The sequence below is a fragment of the Erinaceus europaeus genome, chromosome 1 (assembly GCF_950295315.1).
Source record: "Erinaceus europaeus chromosome 1, mEriEur2.1, whole genome shotgun sequence".
NCBI lineage: Eukaryota > Metazoa > Chordata > Mammalia > Eulipotyphla > Erinaceidae > Erinaceus > Erinaceus europaeus.
Window position 1 is genome coordinate 72,834,308 of NC_080162.1, and position 22,151 is coordinate 72,856,458.

The 22,151-nt window shown below is 43.9% G+C and overlaps 1 protein-coding gene across 1 annotated transcript; it reads left to right on the forward strand.

Moving 5' to 3' along the window:
* The first annotated feature begins 3,377 nt into the window (after positions 1-3,377).
* LOC103113477 (signal-regulatory protein beta-1) lies at positions 3,378-17,059 on the forward strand. The gene is made up of 5 exons (XM_060187584.1): positions 3,378-3,527; positions 8,463-8,813; positions 11,141-11,461; positions 12,027-12,356; positions 16,941-17,059. Exons 1-5 carry the CDS (start codon positions 3,458-3,460, stop codon positions 17,057-17,059), a joined length of 1,191 nt encoding a protein of 396 aa, XP_060043567.1. The 5' UTR covers positions 3,378-3,457.
* The last annotated feature ends 5,092 nt before the right edge of the window (positions 17,060-22,151 follow it).

A 22,151-nucleotide genomic window follows, 5' to 3' on the forward strand; every position in this document is an offset into this window, starting at 1 on the left:
ATCATTTTTACAGTAGCCTATGTCATGCCCTTGTGACTGAAACAATACTTACCATTTATAAGATTTCCACCACTATTATTCCCCATAAAAGAAGCTGCATGGTTCTTGAACAAGATTCAGTAAGAAAGTGATGGAAGTCAGAGGGTCCGTCCCTCAGGCTGCCAGTGTACCCCTGCTAAGAGTTTGCAGACTTGGAGTTGAAGACACCAAGTTACAGATGCTACCATGACTCCATCCCAGCTTCTCTGGGCAGACAACCTCACCTATGTGTCCTGGATCCTTGCATCTCCAGAGCTCTGACCCACTAAGGAAAGATAGAGACAGGCTGGGGGTATGGATAGACCTGCCAATGCCCAGGTTCAGCAGAGAAGCAATTACAGAAGCCAGAACTCCTACCTTCTGCACCTCAAAAACATCTTGATCCATACTCCCAATGGAGGAGAAGTGATAGGAGGAAGATAAGAGGGCTTTGAACTCCAGTTCCAACCGGGGACAGAGAGAGAAGGAAAGGGAGCGAGACATATGGCAGTAGTAATGTTGTCATGAATGGCTTGGAGAGGAAGACAGGATTGGATCAGAAAGAAAAAGGGTGCAATTATTTATAAATGTAGACAAATAGTTGTAGAGATGATGGTTAGCCATGTTACAATCTTTTTTTAAAAAATTATTTATTTAAGAGAGGAGACATTAACAAAATCATAAGATGGGGGGGTACAACTCCACACAATTCCCACCACCCAATCTCCATATTCCGTCCCCTCCCCAATAGCTTTCCCATTCTCTATCCCTCTGGGAGCATGGACCCAGGGTCGTTGTGGGTTGCAGAAGGTCTGCCTTCTGTAATTGCTTCCCCACTGAACATGGGTGTTGACTGGTCGATCCATACTCCCAGTCTGCGTCTCTCTCTCCCTAGTAGGGTGGGTATCTGGGGAAGCAGAGCTCCAGGACACATTGGTGGGGCCTTCAGTCCAGAGAAGCCTGGCTGGCATCCTGATGGCATCTGGAACCTGGTGGCTGAAAAGAGTTAACATAGAAAGCCAAACAAATTGTTGAAGAATCATGGACCCAAAGGTTGGAATAGTGGAGAGGAAGTGTTGGGGGGTACTCACTGCAAAAGTGTACTACTGCTTTCAGGTGTATATTCGCCCTGCTTTATGGATATGCGTGAACATATGCTCTATCTCCTGGAACCTGGTCTATATCTAGGTTTTAGGACTTTGTTAGGAAGTGATCCACCTGGGATGGAATTAGAGAATACTATGAAAGGAAAGGTCTCACCCGAGTGATGAAGCTGAAGGGTTGTTGTTCCACACCTGAAGTCTCTGGACACCCTCTGAAGTGAAGCATACTGGGGTGGCGCCCATTGCGTTGATTAGGTTGTGATCGGTGGATGCAATATTATTTGATAAGAATTGGGAAAGCATACGGGTCCCAGGACTGGGGGAAGTTTAGGCTCTAGAGTGGCAGTGTGAGGTTCCTGCTGTCTTAGGGTTCAAGAAGACAGTGGATAGTTACTGTTATCATCATATTATTTGGTAATTTGCTTAACTTTGAAAAGTCCCTTTGTTAGACATACAATCAATTTTCCCCCTCTCATATTAATTAAATAGTGATTTATATGACTACAATTTAATAGGTGTGTACATAGACACCATTCCCATCACCAAAAGATTGTGTCCCATCCCACCCACCCACCCCCACCACCACCACCCTGCTGGCCCAGGAGGTCCCATGTCCGCCCTCCTGATCACCACAGGGCTTTTACTTTGGTGCCCTACTTTTTTTTTTTTCTTTTTTCACAACAGCACTGCTCAGCTCTGGCTTATGGTGGTGCGGGGGATTGAACTTGGGACTTAGGAGCCTCAGGCATGAGAGTCTGTATGCATAACCATTATGCTATCTCCCCCGCCCACTGCCATACTTTCAGTTTAGTCAGATCCTGCCTTTAGTTTCCCTTTCTGATCTTCTTTCTCATCTTCTGTTGATGAGTGGGGTCATCCCATACTCATCTTTATCTTTCTGACTTAGATCACTTAACATAATTCTCGCCATGATATAATCTTAAGAGAACTGTGGTGACTTGCAGTGGGGAGACTGAAGATTCAGGACTCTGGTGGTGGTGTGGATTAAACCCCTGTTGACATGTAATTTTTTTTTATACAAAAAATTTAAAAATTTTTTAAAAGGCTATTCAGAGAGAAACAAGGAACATGTAACTATCAACAAGTTGACACACAGTGAAAACAGACCTAGAAACACAAGTCGTAAAATTATGAGCAAGTTTAAAGTGTGAAAGGGAATGAAGAAATAGAATAAATTCAAGCATGGAACAGTTTAAGAAGACTCTCTTAGATCTCTTTATTTGTATTCACATATACATTTTTTTAAAAAAGTTGTTGTGATAAGAGTATAATGTCACATTGCCACAAAATCTGTGTCAACATAGGTCCATACTCCCAGAGGGATAAAGAATAGGAAAGCTATCAGGGAAGGGGATGGGATACAGAGTTCTGGTGGTGGGAACTGTGTGGAGTTGTACCCCTCTTATCCTACGGTTTAGTCAATGTTTCCTTTTTATAAATAAAATATTTTTAAAAACAAAACAAACAAACAATAATCTGTGTCAATACAATTCACCCACCACAGAAGTGTGGTCTCCGTCCTCCCCAGAACATGAATCCTACTGCCTGTGGACTTTATGGCATCTTGATAAACATGTATGTTCATCCAAGATGCCACACAAGGTCCAGGACACGCCAGCATCGAGAAACTGTGAGAGCAGAAGACTGAGCCTTTCTCTGTAGATTCATCTCCTACAACATCCCACATCCCTCCTAGTCTGGGGTCCCTAGTAGGGGATTATACCACAAAAACTTCAAGCTGGGATAAGAGGTTCCACCTGCAGGGAGAAGCTACAGGAATAGAGAGGCAATGCGGCAGTGTCTCTCCTTTCCAACTTTCTCTCCCTCTTTCTCTCTCTTTTTTGTTCTCTATCAACAGAGGAAGAGAGAGAGAGAGATGGAAGGAAGAAAGAAAGAAAGTGGCAGGAAGGCAGAAGGCAAGCAGGAAAAATGGGGGTGCTGGAGTAATAGAGCCATTCAGACACTGAGCCCCAGTAATAATTATGTTGTAAAAAAATTAGGGGACCCAGAGACAGAGAAGAAGCACCAACAGAAGAAAGACTTGTTTCTGCCAGGTCTGGGCAAGTCTCAATGGAATCATAAAAGCCACACCTCAAGTAGTTGTCCATTTCATGACTAACTTCAGTTTCACAATGTAAAAACAGGAACTGCTCAGACTCTAGCATAGAATCTCACAGTCTTCTCATTCTCATCCCATCACACTAGTTCCTCTTGTATTATACAAGACAACACTCCTCTGCTCCACACACTCCTCTCCCAGCAGAGTTTGGGTTCCCCTGGCCACACTGGGCACAGCAGGCTCTCAGGACTCCAGGATGCCCAGTCCTGCCCCCTGGTGCCTCTCTCCTCCTCCGTGCCTGCTGACTCTACTGCTGGGACTCACAGGTGAGCACTGCCTTGGGAGAAGGATCTCTTCTTCCTGGCTCCTATGTCCCTCTGCCTGTGGGTCTGAAGGACATCCAGGTAAACAACAGATATGCACACAATGATGGAACACAATTATAAGGACACGGCAGTATCTGCTAAATTTGTTACCTGTGCCTCCATCATCTGTAGCAGTTGGCAGAGATGTCGAGATGGGTATTGGTAACAATAATTCAGTACAAATCAGCTCATCTGATCCTCACAAAATACAGGGACAGTCACAATTATTGTTCCTGATTTGTAATTAAGAAACATAAGGCAGAGAGAGTAGCTTTCCTATGGTACCTACCAAGTCAGCTGAGCTTTTGGAATTCAAAGGTAATACCAGAAGCTCCAGAGATCAGGTTTGTCTTTTTTTTTTTTTTCTTTCTTACTAATTTGTGCAGTTCTACATCTATCTCAGTGAAGGCTATTTCAGAAAAATCAGATTCAGAGATACAAGGAGAAGAGTATTTCTCAGCCAGCTCACCTCTCAGAGACTCCCCAGTCCTCCAGTGCTTCTCTGTGTGCTCACTAGCTTCTGTTGAGGATGTACTGGGTTGGTACTATTTGCCCAACTTCACATTGTGCTTTTAAAAATTATTCTAACTTCATTGACTCCTCAAAGCTTACTTGTAACTAGGATGTGAGGCCTTACCTGTAAGTATATTCACAAACAAATATTTAAGTGTGTATATGTGAGTAGGGTTGAGAAGTGTACACACATAAACACATGCAAGGAGTCTGGAAGCATTTGTCTTCATAATATTTCTAAGTCTACATGAAATGCACATTTACAAATGAGCTTTCTGTGCCTCTGTCATCCACCCAGCTTCTCTACTCTATTAACTTCCTCTGTATACTACCACATTATTTAAGGCATGCTCACTTCCTTATTAATAAAATTAGTAGAGTTTGAGACTCAACTTATCAGAATGAATTAAAGTGCAGATTGAGGACAATTGGAAAAGATCCAGAAACTCTCATCATCTGTAATCACACACATTATCTATATCCATTTTACACTGGTATTGATAGCTGTACCAGCTGATAGCTTAAACCTCAGAAGGTTAATGGCTACTGACTTCCCAATATCCTGAACACTCAGCATGTGCCATAGGAAATGTCAGCTCCTGCAGTTATTCTCCCCAAGGAGATTCCTCTTGCCACCAGTAATGTACTTAAAAACACGAAGCACAGAAAGATCCAAGGTCACTTCTGTAAGTGCAGACAACTATGATTTGACCTCAGGCAGTCTGATTCTAGCACTCTGTGGTAAATCATTGCTCTCTTCAATTACCATAGTCCCACTTCCACACCATGTGGTTCTGACTGCTTCTATCAGTGGATGTGGGACTGGGTCGGAGGGGAGACAGGGTTTGGGGTGTTCTTCTCCTGGGCTCTTCTACTACAAGTGTATATACATGTTGATTTTGTTCTCCATCAGGTCATGTACATGAAAAATATAGTTTTTTTCTCAATGTCCAAAGAAATCACCGGTTGAAAATAAACACAGGTCTCATAGAGGGGTGTCACACTGGCCAACTAACAAATCCACACACCATTCAAATATGTGTTGGATCCCTACTATGTGCCAGGAGCTGGTAGAGTGCTTAGAGTGCTCTGGTAAATAACATTAATATAGTGAATGTCTCCATGAATGTAACTGGAGGGGATCATGCTAAGTGAACTATCCTAGAGGGAAAGATAAATACCAGATGATCTCACTCCTGTGTGGGAATTAAGACATAAATCAAGGGAAGGCATAAGTGAAATATTTTTATTTTATGTAGTGAAACCTCACATTACTATGACAGAGGGATTAGTTGCCATTTTTTACAGTAATCAGATATCAGAGACATGTCTTTCATGAGTGTTTCCTCGAGGATGTCGAACTTGGATGCCTGAGTTGCACAGCAGATGTCATCGGCATCGATGAACTTCCTTGAAGAAGTTTCTGGGAGGTCATTGATGTAAATATTAAATAGCGTAGGAGCCAGAACAGAGGCCTGAGGGAGGCCACTTGAGACAAGTCTCCATCTGCTAGACTTGTCACCCAGTTGCACCCGGAATCTTCTGTTTTGGAGAAGAAACAATATAGTGTTGGCCACCCATGGAGGCAGGCATCTTGAGATCTTGGCTAGGAGACCACGGTGCCATACCGTGTCATAGGCTGCTGTGAGATCAACAAAGACAGCACCAGTCTTTAAATTCTTCTGGAATCCATTTTCAATGTAAGTTGAGAGGGCCAGGACTTGTTCGCAGGTAGATCTTCCTGGGCCGAAACCAGCTTGGGCGGGTATCATCTGTTTTCCATCTACACCATGCCTCCGCCTCGCGTGAGCTTAATGTGCAGCCTGGCGATACGAGAATCCGGCATGAAGCCCAGCCAGTCTATCTTGGCGTTACTCTCGATCGCACCTTGTCATTTCACAATCATCTCATAAAAACTGCAGCAAAGGTGGGCGCGAGGAATAACATCATTGCAAGACTGGCCAGCTCCTTATGGGGCGCGAGTGCTTCCACACTACGATCATCATCTCTGGCATTATGCTATTCCACTGCAGAATACTGTGCCCCAGTATGGTTCCATAGCCCCCATGTCCACTTGGTCGATTCCAAATTATATTCCTCCATGAGGATAATTTCTGGAACCATCCATTCCACCCCGGTTCCATGGCTGCCAGTTCTTAGCAACATCGCCCCGCCAGATATTCGTCGGGATGCGGCATCATCTAAGCTCATTTCCCACATCTAAACTCGACCAGACCTGCCAATATACGCGGATATCTTCGCCCACCCTGCCCAACGCTTGACGTCTCGTCATCCAATCTGGTCTCCTACACCTACACTGAATTTCTCTGTCCCAGACTCTTAGAAACAGAGTTGGCAGTCAGCTGAGGTAAAGAACAAACACCTCATCACAGACCCCTGCAAGCGTCAACCCGGCTTTGACCTAGCACGTTATGATTGGGTCCTCCTCAATCGCTATCGAACAGCCCATGGCCGGTGCGCCGCTATGTTCCACCGCTGGGGAGCCAGAGACGACCCAAACTGCCCCTGCGGCTACAGACAGACTATGACCCACATAGTCAACGACTGCCACCTCTCCAGATTCAAAGGAGGTCTCGAAACTTTACATCAGGCTCAACATGACACTGTTGACTGGCTACGGAAGAAGGGCAAACGCTAGAAGAACTATGACAGAGAATATATATATATATATATATATATATATATATATATATCCATATATATAGTTATTTTGTATGTACATATACAAAGATACCTACATTTTTGTTTATACTTAAAGAATAAAGGGGAGTTGCAGCCCAGCACCCTTTGTTGGAAGGAGACAGCATTTTTGGTAATAAGAGAGTTATACTGACACATGTTCTGGGGTGATGAGAAGTAGTATCCCCAGTATATTTAGTCTTCTAAAACATTTCTTCAATGTTTAGTTTCCTCATTTAAAAAAGCTAATGAGCTCAACTGTTATCTTGATCTTAGCTCAATGGCACCAATGTAGGGTTACTAACCTTAATAACTATAATAAACTGGGGGTCGGGTGGTGGTGCAGCAGGTTTAGCACAGGTGGCACAAAGCACAAGGATAAGCGTAGGATCCCAGTTCGAGCCCCCGGGTCCCAACCTGCAGGGGAGTTGCTTCACAAGCAGTGAAGCAGGTATGCAGATGTCCCTCTTTTTCTCCCCTTCTCTGTCTTCCCCTCCTCTCTTCATTTCTTTCTGTCCTATACAACAACGACAACAACTATAAAACAACAAGGGCAATAAAAGGGAATAAATAAATATTTTAAAATATAATAGCTGACTTAAATATATCAAAATTTTAGTAATTACTACAGCAACATTACAAATATATACCATTATCCCCTCTGGAAGGAAGCCACACGGAAACTTAATACACTGTTTCTCTTTTCAGTCTCCATGTTCCTTCTGAGCCAGAATGTCCCCTTAGACTGTCACTCAGGAGACAGAGCAGACTCCACCATGATCTGTGAATGCAGGATGCTGAACAGAGATGTTCCTATAGCTAAGTGGGTGTGCATTAATATTTTTCTTATTTCTGATCACACTTACTGCTAGAGTCTGAAGATCCCTCCTATTTAAAAGGGCACAAAGTACAAAAATCCATGAGCCCAGAATGTGCACAGCAGGAGCACTTGGTAAAGTTTGGGGTTTCCAGAGATGGCTCAGGTAATCAATGCCCTTTCCTATACCATGTAATCTCTGTGCTTCACTTTTTTCTTTTTATATATTTTTTATTTAATATTTTGATTTTTTATCACTGCTCAGCTCCTGCTTATGGTAGTGCAGGGACTGAACCTGGGACTTCAGAGCCTTAAGCATGAGAGTCCCTTTTGCTTAACCATTATGCTATCAACCCCCATGTGCCTCATTTTACTAACTGGCAAAGAGAGTCGTTCTCATTTTGCATTTTATTGTAAGTTACTGTGCAAACTGGGTCCTGCTCTCAGGGTCCCTCAACTGTGCATTGCATCAGTGAAACCCTTTATTGGCAAAGACTTCAAAAACCTACAGGTTACAAGGGTGAATAATAAATAAATGCTTAGGGAGTCGGGTGGTAGTACAGCGGGTTAAGCGCATGTGGCACAAAGCACATGGACAGGCATAAGGATCCCAGTTCTAGCCCTGGCTTCCCACCTACAAGGGAGTCGCTTCACAGGCGGTGGAGCAGGTCTGCACGTGTCTATCTTTCTATCCATCCCCCTCTCTGTCTTTCCGTCATCTCTACATTTCTCTCTGTCCTATCCAACAATGACGACATCCATAACAACAACAATAACTAAAACAACAATTAAAAACGACAAGGGAAACAAAGGGAAAATAAATAAATATTTAAAAAATAAATAAATAAATGCTTATTTCTCTCCAGGAGTGCTGGGTGAGGAGCTGCACGTGATCCAGTCTGAGACATTTGTGTCAGTAGCAGCTGGAGAGACTGCCACTCTGCCCTGCACTATGACCTCCCTGCTCCCCGTGGGGCCTGTCAAGTGGTTCAGGGTCAAAGAGTCAGGCCGGAATGAAATCTACAGTTTCAAAGATGGCCACTACCCCCGAGTAACACCTGTTTCAGACAACACAAAGAGAGAGTTCATGGACTTTTCCATCCGCATCAGTAACATCACCCCAGCAGATGCCGGCGTCTACTACTGTGTGAAGTTCCAGAAAGGGAGTCCTGATGTGGAGATTAAGTCTGGACCAGGCACCCAGCTCACTGTGCGTGGTGAGTACTGCATCTCTCCTTCATCCTCTGAGAGGTGACAAGTCAAACACAATTCTGTCCTATCTTTGAATAGCAACTCGGGATCATGTGTGGCAGTGAGTGCTTCTGTTCATGGTGTGATCTACCTGTTAAACAGCGGAGGGAGGCTGAGGCTACAGAGCTTGGGATACTTGCTCAAACTTCCCCATTCCCTTCTCTTGGCTGATTAGTAGAGGGAAAAGTCTAGACTCCAGTCTGCCTGGCTGCACAGGTCCTGCCTTTCCCAACCCCAACCAGCTCTTTGGTTCCAGGATAAGGGAGCTGAGGTCTGGGTGTCTTACTCAGTCACAAAGTAGGACTTCATTCCTGTCTGTAGAGAAGGATCTGTCAAAGGAAGTCTTCTGTTTACTCAGCTCTTACTGAGCACCTACTGTGGACTAGGCTCTGCTCTGGGTGCTGTGGAAGAGCAGTGACTCTTTTTCCATAGAGAAAAAGGCTCTTCTCCCACAACATTTACATTGTCTTCCTTCCACTAACAAGAAATCCTTGCATGGGAGAAAATAGATAATGTGTGTTCTCTGTTTTCTTCTTTCACTGTCCAAATCATCACACTGAGAAGAGTTTCCTGAGTGGCACAGACTCACTGCTTACTCTCACAGTGCTGGGTCAGGGAGATGTGCAGAGTTCGGGGTGTTTTCCATGAATCCATCCTTAAGATCATCCTGTCGGTCAAGGGAGGACTCACAGGCACTGAAGGTTCAAAGCAGAGGTGGAATATACATATATACAGAGAGCAGGGGAGGAGAGATACATACACACATTTTTACATATTGAAGAAGGCAGGGGGTGCCCTGAGGGTAGGGGCACAGCAGCACCCTGTGATGAGGTCCTGGATTATTCAGGAGGGAGCCAGAAAGGTAGGAAGTCTGCCCACCAAAGACTTTTGTGTTGGAACTAACCCTGTTAACCAGCACTGTGAGGGTGGGATCGTGGTGGCCCTTTTACAGATGAGGACACTGAAATTCAGAAAGGTCACCTGACCAGATCAGGGGGGGAGAGCCGAGATCTGAACCCCATGTTGCCTGACTCACAATTCTCCTCTGCATAATCCACAGTGCTGATAACACAGAGTAAAGCTCCATCCTCATGTTACAAATATTACATTGTTCTGTTCTTCTTTATGTGCATTTAAAATAACTCTTGTGACCAACTTGCCAACATTTGTACTGTACACTATTAACTTCCCAATAAAAAGAACAATGTCTTGTATGATAAGGAGACCGCCTGCACCTTTCTACATCAAACATCAGCTGCAAAGTTTCATTTGTCCATAAATTGTTACACAATGAAAATTCTTAGACACTCAAAAGTAACAAGAAGCAGTTCTGGGAGAGAGAAAGGAAGGCATGGAGGGAGGGAGAGAGAGGGAGAGAGAGACTGCAATCCACAAACCATCCACATCTGTCCTGGTCCTGCAGACTGATGGGCAGGGTGAAGGTTTTCCTAGAGTTGCCAGTGCCCCATGTCAGCAAAAATTGATATTCAGGACTCAACTGTCAGAAGTCATGTTCAGTTTATTGATAAACAGTCACCAGGACAGCACCCTGAAGACTAGAAGACACTCTTGTCATTTTCATATTTTCAAGGAGCACCAGGGAACACTGTGTAAGACATTCCATACTGTGTCCTTGATAGTTTTCTCCTGCTGTCTTACATTGTAAAGAATAAGCAGGTAGTTTCAGCACAAAAACAGTAAGTGATCAGTCCCGTGAGCCTCAGGAGGTGGCACTTCCCTTCACTCCATGTGTGCCCTTACTGCTGTTTGTGAGCTGTTCTTTAGCTTCAGGCCTAAAATTCCCTGCCTCTCTCCCCCTGACTCCACTGTAACCTGCGTGTCCTCCTCTGTAAATTAGGATGATAACACCCCCTTCCCAACACTAACAGGAAAATTTTAAAAGGATAAAAATAAAGTTGGGACTAGCTGGTGGTGCATCTAGTAAAGCACACGCATTATCATGTGTGAGGACCTGAGTTTATGCCCCCGGTCCCACCGTAGGGGAGGAAGCATCAGTAGTAGTAGAATAGTCCTACAGTGCTGTCTGTCTGTCTATCTATCTAGCTAGCTAGCTATCTATCTGTCTATCTATCTATCATCTATCTTGCACCTACCAAAAACAAAACAAAAAAAAAACTTGTAATTGGGAAAAATGGTAGTATTATTCAGGCACTAAGACCAACAATTATATCTGATGGCAAAAATAAATAAGTAAATAACTAAATGTTACTAATAGCTATCCTTGAGACTAATTCTCACAATCACGTTTATGTGTGTCATTGCTCTTTTGTAGCTAAACCGTCTCCCCCATTGGTTCAGGGCCCCTCGACAAGGGCCACACCTGGGCAGAGAGTGAGCTTCACCTGCAAGTCCCATGGCTTCTTCCCCAGAAACATCAGCCTGAAATGGTTCAAAAATGGGAACGAGCTCCCAGCCTCCCACACAGACATAGAACCAGAGGAGAGTGACATATCCTACAGCGTGTCCAGCATAGCCGAGGTGACCCTAGCTCCGGGGGACGTGCACTCCCAGGTCATCTGCGAGGTGACCCACATCACCCTGAAGGGGGGCTCTCCACTTCGTGGGACTGCCAACCTGTCTCAGACCATCCGAGGTAGAGTATCCATGCACACCCTGCCCAAGCCCACCCTGCCTCCATGTTGTAAGTCTGCTCCTCCCTCGGGTCTCCCCAGACCCTGAACTGCCTGGGATCTAATTCCCAACAGTCTTTCCCATTCCCAGACCCCTGAATGTGCTGGTCACTCACCCCTGTTTTCATGGCAGCTGCCATGTGGACACCTACCACCTGCCAAGCTCTATGCTAGGTGGCTTCACTGACTGACCCAACAGCAACTCTGGCTACTCAGCAACTACTTTGACCAAGCACCCATATGTTTGGGGAATTCATTTATTTTGCTACAGTTATTAGCCAGGGACTTTTCCTGTTAACTTCACTGTTACCCCACAGGAACTACCAGTTCTCCAGCACCTGCTGTGTGCCTGGCACTGTGCCTAGTGATACCACTCACATGTAAAGATCCCCCGTGTTTGCACTCCTGCTGCACACCTGGCCCAGCCCTGGGAGGCTTCCTTGCTGTGGGTGGGCTCTAAAGGATGGAGACTCTCCCCACGATCTGCCTGTCCCATAAGGTCAGAGCTTCTGTCCTGTGCTGTTTCAGTTCCACCCACCTTGGAGGTGTCCCAACATCCCACAGTGGTCAGCCAGGTGAACATCACCTGCCAGGTGATGAAGTTCTACCCCCGACCTCTACAACTGAACTGGCTGGAGAACGGAAACGTGTCTACAACAGAAACGACCTCCATTCTGCTAGAGAACAAGGATGGGACCTTTAACCGGACAAGCTGGATGCTGGTGAACTCGTCTGCCCACAGGGAGAACATGCTGTTCACCTGCCAGGTGCAGCATGATGGGCAGCAGGCCGTCAACAAAACTCACACCCTAGAGGTCTCTGCTCAGCACAAGGTACCGGGCACAGGTGGACCACCTGGTAAGGATCAACTCTAACTGACCTTATCATTTTCCAATTTTGAGCTTAAAAAACTTGGTGTGGGGGCCAGGCAGTGGCACACCAGGTTAAGCACACATAGTTCAAAGCACAAAAACCTGCACAAGGATGCCAGATGGAGCCCCTAGCTCCCCACATGCAGACAAGCCATGAAGCAGGTCTTCAGGTGTCTATCTTTCTTTCTCCCTCTCTGTCTCCCCTCCTCTTTCAATTTATCTCTGTCCTATCCAATGAAAATGAAAAATAGCCAACAGGAGCAGTGGATTTGTAGTGTCAGCACTGAGCCTCAGCATTAACCCTGGTGAGGAGAAAAAGAAAAGAAAAGAAAAAAAAAAAGAGGAAAGAAATAAGAAAAGAGACAAAGAAGAAAAAAAGGAAGAAAGAAAGAAAGAAAGGGAGAAGAGGAAGAGAAAAACCCTGGTATACAAGATTATGTGTATATTTTTGACAACCTACTTCACATCTCTTCAAAACATTTCACAGCACCACATCCATCACCTCAGTACCAATAATTCTTCACCACAGTTTTCGAGTTCCCCTCCACCTTGGCAATTACTTCCCCCATCCCTCTTTGGCAACCTCAGTTCTATGCTCCAAGTTAAATGCTTACTTTCATTTGTCTTAGCTTTTTCCTTTGCTCTTTCTTACACATTCCCTATGAGGGATTTTCATTCATTACTTTCCTTTTATACAAGTCCTATATTATTTCTTGTCAGCTGGTTCAGTGGCAGTGAATTTTCTCTTATTTTATTTTATTTTATTTCATTTTATTTTTTAGAGACAGAGAAAGCAGAGGAACAAAGACTAAAGAGTAAAGCTTCCTTCAGTGCGGTATTGGCCATGTTCAAATATGGGTTATGCAGAGATCAAAGCCACACACTGTCCACGTGAGCTATTTTGCAGGTGTGGCAGAAGTTTCTTTAACTGTTGTTTGTCTGAAGAAAATCTAGGTCCCTCCTGCAAATCTGAGTGATTACCTAGTCGGGTAGACTATTCCTAGAAAGAAGTCATTATTTCCATTACAATTTGGAACATATCCTATCTGTCCTTACTGGCCTTTGACGTTTCTGTTGAAATCTCAGTTGACAGTGTTAGGGGGATTATGTGAATCTTTGTTTTTTTCTCTTTTCTCTTGCTGACTTTAAGATATTTATCTCTATGGGAGTTGGGTGGTAGTGAAGCAGATTAAGCACACATGGTGCAATGCACAAGGGCATAAGTATCCAGGTTGGAGCCCCTTGCTCCCCACCACAGGGGAGTCCCTTCACAGGTGGTGAAGCAGGTCTGCAGGCTTCTTATCTTTCTCTTCCCCCTCTGTCTTCCCCTCCTCTCTCCATTACTCTCTGTCCTATCTAACAACAATTACATCAATAACAACAATAATAACTACAATAACAATAAAAAACAAGGGCAATAAAAGGGAAAATAAATATTTACAAATGTTTTTTAAAAGAAAGTGTTTTTTTACATCAAATTAAAAACTTCTGTACAGCAAAAGAAACCACTAACCAAGCCAAGAGACCACTCACAGAATGGGAGAAGATCTGTACATGCCATATAACAAGACAAGAGTTTAATAACAAAAATAAAGAGCTTGCCAAACTCAATAACAAGACAACAAATAAACCCATCCAAAAATGGGGAGAGGACATGGACAGAATACTGACCACAGAAGAGATACAAAAGACCAGGAAACACATGAAAAAATGGTCCAAGTCTTTGATTTTCAGAGAAATGCAAATAAAAGCAAAATTGAGATACCACTTAACTCCTGTGACAATGTCATACATCAGAAAAGGTAACAGCAACAAATGCTGGACAGGCTGTGGGGTCAACCCATTGTTTCCAACACCATTTGTTAAAGAGACTCTGCTTTCCCCATTGAATAGTCTGGGCCCCTTTGTCAAAGATTAGATGTCCATAGGTGTGGGGCCTCATTTCTGGGCTCTCAATTCTATTCCACTGGTCAGTGTGTCTGTTCATGTTCCAGTACCAAGCAGTTTTGATGACAATGGGCCTATAATTCAGTCATCTTTCTGTGGGTATTTACATTGATCTCACACTTTGCTCTGTTTTGTGAACAGTGCAGGTATGAAGATAAGAGTGCATATATGCTTCTGAGATAGTGTTTTGATGTGTTTTTCTAGAGTCTATACTTAGATATGCAGAGCAACTTTCATTATTTTCACAGTTATGGTAGGTAACATTGGTGGAGTGATTTCTAAATAACTCTCACTCTCTTTTGCAGATGCCAATACTTATTTCTTGTACTTGGCCTTGTTCTTGACAAGTTTTGACTGGCATCCTAAGGAGAACATGACCCATAGGAGATGGGAATTTTCACTTTTGAATGAGTTATCTTTTTGGTCAAGTGATACTGGAAGTCAGTGTAAACAGGATTCACCTTCATCTTCATTTGTTTATTCATTACTGGGAGAGATAGGAGGAAGAGAGAGATAACAAGAGCATCACTCTAGTACGTGTACTACAAGGGGCCAAGCTCAAGACCTCATGATTGAAAGTTCAATGCTTTCTCCACTGCACCACACCTTTTTGTTTCTTTAGATCATAAAATCCATTTTGTATAAATCAGTTATTTTGCTGTCATTTTTTCCACTGTTGTCTTAACTGAGAGAGAATATCAGAGACACTCAGCTAAGAAAACTGCTCCAGGGAGTCGGGCTGTAGCGCAGCGGGTTAAGCGCAGGTGGCGCAAAGCACAAGGACTGGCATAAGGACCCCGGTTCGAACCCCGGCTCCCCACCTGCAGGGGAGTCGCTTCATAGGCGGTGAAGCAGGTCTGCAGGTGTCTATCTTTCTCTCTTCCTCTCTGTCTTCCCCTCCTCTCTCCATTTCTCTCTGTCCTATCCAACAACGACTACAACAATAAAACAACAAGGGCAACAAAAGGGAATAAATAAATAAAATAAATATTTTTTTTATAAAATCATAAAAAAAGAAAGAAAACTAATCCATAACACTCCAGGAAAAATAAGGTCAACTTTCCTTACCCTGCATTATGGTAAGAAAATTGTGTGTGTGTGTGTGTGCATGTGTGTGTGCGCGCGTGTGTGTGTGTACAATCATTTTATTTTGGTTTTAAATTTAAAGCTTCATTTTCAAAATGCTAAGAATACAAAAGTATGTTTCTATCACCAAAGAAAGATGCCAGTTGACACCATTTGAGGTCAAGGTGAGCTGGATAATGTCTGAAGTCTCCTCCAACGTCTGACACACTTCCTCGATTCTTCAATGTTCTCCAGTCAGCAGACCTTAAGATGAGATCTCATTGTGAGTGTCTCACATCCTGGGTCATGAGGCTGTTTAGACCCACACTGTTAACTCTGTCATTTTGAAACCTGGTTTGCCCCACACTCCCACCCCCTCCACCCACATATGTGGACATTCATTCCTCAGATCCTGAGAGGGTAGGCTTGTCTCCTGCAAGGTCTCAGCACATGCTACAGGACTTTCTTGGCTTTAAATCACACTATTGTTAGGCTAATCTTTAATTGTTCTCAAAGTGAAGTGTATAGACCTCTTGCATCCAAATTGCAAGGCACAATTAGTAACCTTTCTGTCTTTTGTATTTCACTTAGAAGTTCTGAATCAGAAGTTTTAGAGTCAGACCCAGAAAGCATGCTCACAGGTCCACAAGTCCAAGAGCCCAGAATTTATTGGCTGGAGTTTGTAAATTATAAGACAATATTTGTTCTTCAACAGTAACAAGATCTCTTTATCAACCTTTTATTAGAAGCACATATATATACTTATGTGAAATAAAAGCAACACTCCGGCTGTAAAAAAAAAAAAAAGACACTATTCTACTGTTGTGAAATTTCTTAAACTTGTAGCCTCCATTTCATAATCCAATAGGAAATAGCTATACAGGACAACTCAGGACTAAAGTATATGACACAGATATGTGCCCATTACAGAGAAAATTTGGCTTCGTATATTAACTCTCTTCTCAGCCACCAGGTTCCAGATGCTAGCATGATGCTGACCAGACTTCCCTGGACAGATGACCCACCAATGTGTCCTGGAGCTCTGCTTCCCCAGAGCCTTGCCCAACTAGCGAAAGAGAGACAGGCTTGGAGTATGGATCAATCACCCCATGCCCATGTTCAGCAGGGAAGCAATTACAGAAGCCAAACCTTCCACTTTCTGCATCCCACAATGACCTTGGGTCCATACTCTCAGAGGGATAAAGAATAGGAAACCCACCAGTGGAGGGGATGGAATATGGAGATCTGATGGTGGGAACTGTGTGAAGTTGTACCCCTCTGATCCTATGGTTTTCTTAATGTCTCCTTTTTGAAATAAATTCTAAAATTTTTTTTAAAAAATACTCTCTTTATCCCTTTTTCTCAAGGAGGACAAGCCTGGTGTCTGGAAAAAGGGTAAATAAGAATGAGAAAACTTCTTACTCTCATTTCTACCATGATATTGAACTGAGAAGAGTGCAGGCACTCTGATGGCCCAGCAACCTCAGATGGAGTAAGGAGTCTCTGGGAATGAACACCTGTATGACCCTTTCATGTTCCTCTGTCTCTTCATTTCTAGGTCCCAGCACATCTACTCCAAATATCATGACTGCCCTCCTAGGCCTCATCGTAGGCCCCAAAGTGCTATTGCTGCTTGGTGTCTCTGTCATCTATGTTTACAGGAAGCAGAGGGCCTGAAGTAAGTTGTGGAGGAAGTGGGGGTGGGCAAAGTCTCTTCAGGGAACAGTAAGGTCAACACACAGGGCCAGGGATCAAGTGGAGATAAGAGGGGATAAGCTTTCCTCAACTCCCTCAGGAGCTTTGTGAATCCCTGAAAGCATTCCCAAAGAAGAGGTTGAGAGCCATAAGAGATGGGTGGGTGTAGTGTGCTCAAGGATAATGATAGAGGCCCAGGGTTCTAGGGAGTCAGCAGAGGAAACTGAATAAGGAGCAACTGAGGAAATGGCTCTCTAGCAGCCCATGTGTATCATTTCAACATAGGGGTCAGGGGTTACAAAGAATCCTCCTTTCTGAGCTCTGTTGAGAAGTCCTAGAGAGGCTGCTCTGAGGGACGTTCCTGTCTGAGGGACCCTCTGTGTGATGGGGTAGAAGGAATGGAGCCTTGGGGGTTCAGGACCTAGGAGAGAAGGCTGAAGTGGCTGAAATGTGTCTCTAGGGCTTTGAACAAGTCCTTAATAAAGGAAAATGTACTATGGAAGTGGGAATAATAATTCTTAAAAGATGAACAGATGGGGGCCTGATGGTAGCACAGCAGGTTAGGTGCACATGGCGTGATATGCAAGGATTGGTAAGGATCTCAGCCTAAGTCCCTGGCTCCCCACTTGCGGGGTGGTGGGGGGGCATCGCTTCACAAGCCATAAAGCAGTTCCGCAGGTGTCTTTCTTTCTCTCCCCCTACTCTCTTGATTTCTCTCTGTCCTATCCAACAACAAGTACAGCAATATCTACAACTGTAATAACAACAATGATAAACAATAAGGGAAACAAAAGGAGGAAAATAGCCTTCAGATGCAGGCAGCAAAAGCCAGCGATAACATTGGAAACAAAACAAAACAAAAGAACACATATGGTAGGGATAGATGTTGGTATGCTTCTAGTTCTGCTTCTGGGGTCCCTTCTGTTACATTGCTTGATGTTGTGGTCTATTTACATGGTCATTCTGTTACACTGGTTTGGTCTCACTCCCCCTGCCTCCGGGAGATTGTGGTTTAGTCTTTGCCTTTTCGTGCTTCTCCCTTCTCCCCGCCCCCTATCCTACATAATTCCTTGGTTCCAGAAGCTGCTGCCGTAGGAGAAGAATGCAGGACAGAATAGGGTTGTGATTAGATTAGATTAGATTAGATTAGATTAGATTAGATTAGATTAGTTTTTTGAATCCTTTGCTCGTGAATAAAGAAATATTGCTTATCCTCTCAGCTGTGTGTCCCTGGTTGTCTGTTTCCCACCACAAAGCTAGCCCAGCATACTGGCACCCTGGACTTTGATTACATATGGCACACCAACGTGGGTTCCTGACGCCAGAGGAGAGAGGTGGAGGAGCACATTGTGTGGTGATTAAGTTGTTGGACTGCTTGCCCGCTCTTGAATAAAGATTAAACTGTGTTCTCAGCTCAGCCACGAGTTTCCGGTTGTCTCTGTCTCCCACCTGTGAAGCCAGCCCTGGAGAAAACAACATAATGGCGCCCTGAATAGGGACAAGAATCTCAGCTCCACACACGTGCAACAGACCAAAGTAGATCATATAAGTAAAGTCACTATGGCCTACCTTTCTACTTATTGAGAGGTTTCTAAAAGCCCCTACTCTTTCTTCATGAGACAGCTTCTCCATCTCTGGAACATTTTGTTATGGGCCACACTTTGGTTTCCGCCCACCGCCGGCCCGCCGGAGCCTACTCACCGCTGCGGGACATGGGGCATTGGCCGTGGGCTCCCTACATGCTGCTCTGCTGCCAGGGGCAGGGCAGCGGCCCATCCTGGCCCCCACCCCAGGCCACCTTGGCCTGCACCTTCTACACAGCTGGCCCACCCGCCCTCCTGCTATGAAGTCTGGTCAGATCCCAGACCCCCGAAGACCGCGGGCTCCCTTCCGGGACTGGGCCCCCTGGCCGAGATCCCCAGATCGGCTCTGAAGGCAGAAGAGCTAGAATATGCAGAGACCCGTGCAATGATCACACCCTGCCACTGCCAGACAACGCACCCCCCCAAACAACTAAGACAGTACAGATCTAAATTCGTGTTCAAAATCACATGTCTTCATAACAAAAGTTTTTCTCCTTGCGTACTGAAGGCCATGTTTATGTGTGTGTTTGGTAAACATTAACTTAAAGTTAAAAATGTAACTTTAAGGCTACATTCTTACTAGGCAAAATTAAATGAAAAAGATTTTCAACATAATTCTCATAAAGGTAAAATTAGATTTAAAGTCTGAGATAAAAATTAGTTAAAAATCAATATATTTTAACTAACTTGGTCTAAAAAACCTGCGCACACGTAGGGTGTGTCTCCATCTTGTATGGGTGTAACAAAGGGTTAAAAAAAGACGTTGTTGATATGTGAAGCTCTCAGATACCTTCTCAATTACAAATGGTGGATTGCACAATTGTTATGCTAATTGAGGTTATGCTAATGATTCTCATACCTGAGGTTCTTTGCCTTACCACATTTTATTGTGCTTAAAATGGTTAAGGAGCCTTAAAATGAAATGAGAAAGACTTTCCAAATTTATAATGATACCTAAACCAATTATAATCATCGAGTTATCAATTGTGGTAAACTTATAACCTGCTACAAGTTTTGTTTCATAAGTGAATTGCAGCTGTCAAGTTCTCTACAGAAAAGCAGAATTCCAGCGGTTGACCTTCCTCATGCAACAATTCACCCCCCGGCAATTCTTCCATGGACATCTGCTTTGGACTGGCACTTCCATCAGACTCACTGGTACACCTCTTGGACACTTTGCACAAAACTACAGTGGCTTCCCTTTATGCTGCTGGGTTTCTCAAAGACTGACTGCAGCCAGCTGCCTTGAGACTGTATAAGCCATACCCTCCCCCCTTTCTAGGTAATGCCTGTCGAGGCAAGAAAAGCCCACAGAGGCAGGAAATGTTCTTTAGCTGATAAGCCTTGCCCACAGAGGCACGAAACACCCCCCTCAGGCCTTCCCTTGGCATCACACTGGTTCTTGTTGCTCGCTTACTTGTTCCTCCATGTTTGTGCCAGTTTCTTTTTGAAAATGCCTGTACGATATAGGTTTCTGTTCACCCCACACTCCTGATACTATGGTCAATTAGTTAAAAAGAAAAGGGGGAATTGTTGGTATGCTTCTAGTTCTGTTTCTGGGATCCCTTCTGTTACATTGCTTGATATTGTGGTCTATTTACATGATCATTCTGTTACATTAGTTTGGTCTCACTCCCCCTGCCTCCAGGAGATTATGGTTTAGTCTTTGCCTTTTCACACTTCTCCCTTCTCCCAGCCCCCTATCCTACATACTTCCTTGGTTCCAGATGCTGTCGCCATAGGAGAAGAATGCAGGACAGAATGGGGTTGTGAACCATTTGCTCATTAATAAAGAAATACTGTTTCTCCTCTCAGCCGTGTGTCCCTGGTCGTCTCTCTCCCACCGCGAAGCTAGCCTGGCATACTGGCGCCCTGGACTTTGACAACAGATAGATAGCATAATGGTTATGCAAAGAGGCTCCAAAGTCCCAGGTTCAATCCAACGTAACACCACAATCCAGAGCTGAGTAGCACTCTGGTACAAAAAAAAACAGGTAAAGGACTCGGGGGAAACAGGGAGGCTTTCAGGTCCTGGTGCATGATGGTGGAGGGGAAGACTGAGGGTCAGAGTGTTTTGCAGAAAATGGAGAAATATTACACATGTACCAAAAAACTGTATTTACTGTGAATCATTAATCCTCCCAATTGAAAAAGAAGGAGTGGAAGCAATTACAGAAGCCAGACCTTCTACCTTCTGCAACCCACAATGACCCTGGGTCCATGCTTCCAGAGGGATAGAGAATGGGAAAGCTATCAGGGGAGGGGGTGGGATATGGAGAATGGGTGGTGGGAATTGTGTGGAATTGTACCCCTCCTACCCTATGGTTTTGTTAATTAATCCTTTCTTAAATAAAAAAAAAGAAAAAGAAGGAGAAGAAGAAGAAGGGCAGATTACTAATGTGAATATATTTTCTCTCCTGTTAGCTGCCACTCCAGTCTCTTTGCCACCTTCCTTCTCTGGGGGTCCATTCTAGGAGGAGGAAGAACATGAAGCTTTCACAGATTCTCTTCTAGATGCCTCTTCCCCCAGAAGACCTGCCTCCTAAACACTTCTGCTACCCCAGATCTGTATCTGATCTTCATCTACAGTCCTTACAGAAATATGAATTGCAGAATCTAAAACAATCAGCTGCTCCATTTTCCACAGCAAACTCACAAGCCATCCAGTTAAAGAAGTGGGCAGAGATATTTTCCAAAGACACAAACAAATGGCCTCCAGCTCCATGGAAGATATTCACATGGCTCTGCATCCAGGAAATGCTCATCTAAACCATAGGAACTATTACTTCACATTTGTCAAAATGCAGCCACCAAGAGCTACAAGACAGGGTTTGGCCAATATGTGAACAACAGGAACTCTGAGCACTGGCACTGAATATATAATGGGCAGCTAGTATGTCAAACAATAAGAAGGCTCTGTAAATTATAGAAAAATAAGTAGTATTTAACCCACTAATCACATTTCTGGATCTATTTTCCAAGCAAACAAAATTACTCTCTTAATGAAATAGCTACATACCCTTGTTCACTAAAACATGAATTTACAACAGCAACCCCATGAAAACAAGCTAATCTCTATGGCTATGCTTGGAATATTATTCAGTCATAAAAGAAAAGATTTGTATCCTTTATAACATTATGGGTGTACTTTAGTACATGGTGAAAGTGGAATAAGCCAGATAAATGCAAATACTACATTATGGAATTAAAAATGTCAAATGCATAGATACAGAACTAGAGTGGTGGTTGCCAGATACTGGGGTCAAGGAGGTTAGAAGAAGGTGAACATGGTAAAGAGGTAAAAACTTTACAGATAATCAACCTGATCTGTAGTATACAGCACTGTTCCTAAAGTTACTCCTTGAGTCCATCTCAAAAAGTTCTCATCTCCAAACCCAGCCCTAACAGAACTGAAGGAAACATTGGTGCTGTATTTTTGTCTATCTTTCTGCAGCTGTCTCTCTGTCAAAAAAAGTTGGTCTGGAGTAGTA

Bases quoted from the DNA above. Each gene is read 5' to 3' on its own strand.
- LOC103113477 (XM_060187584.1), top strand. From the start codon at position 3,458: ATGCCCAGTCCTGCCCCCTGGTGCCTCTCTCCTCCTCCGTGCCTGCTG. The intron at 11,462-12,026 runs GTAGAGTATCCA...GTGCTGTTTCAG, and splicing joins CCTGTCTCAGACCATCCGAG to TTCCACCCACCTTGGAGGTG. The intron at 12,357-16,940 runs GTAAGGATCAAC...CTTCATTTCTAG, and splicing joins GGGCACAGGTGGACCACCTG to GTCCCAGCACATCTACTCCA.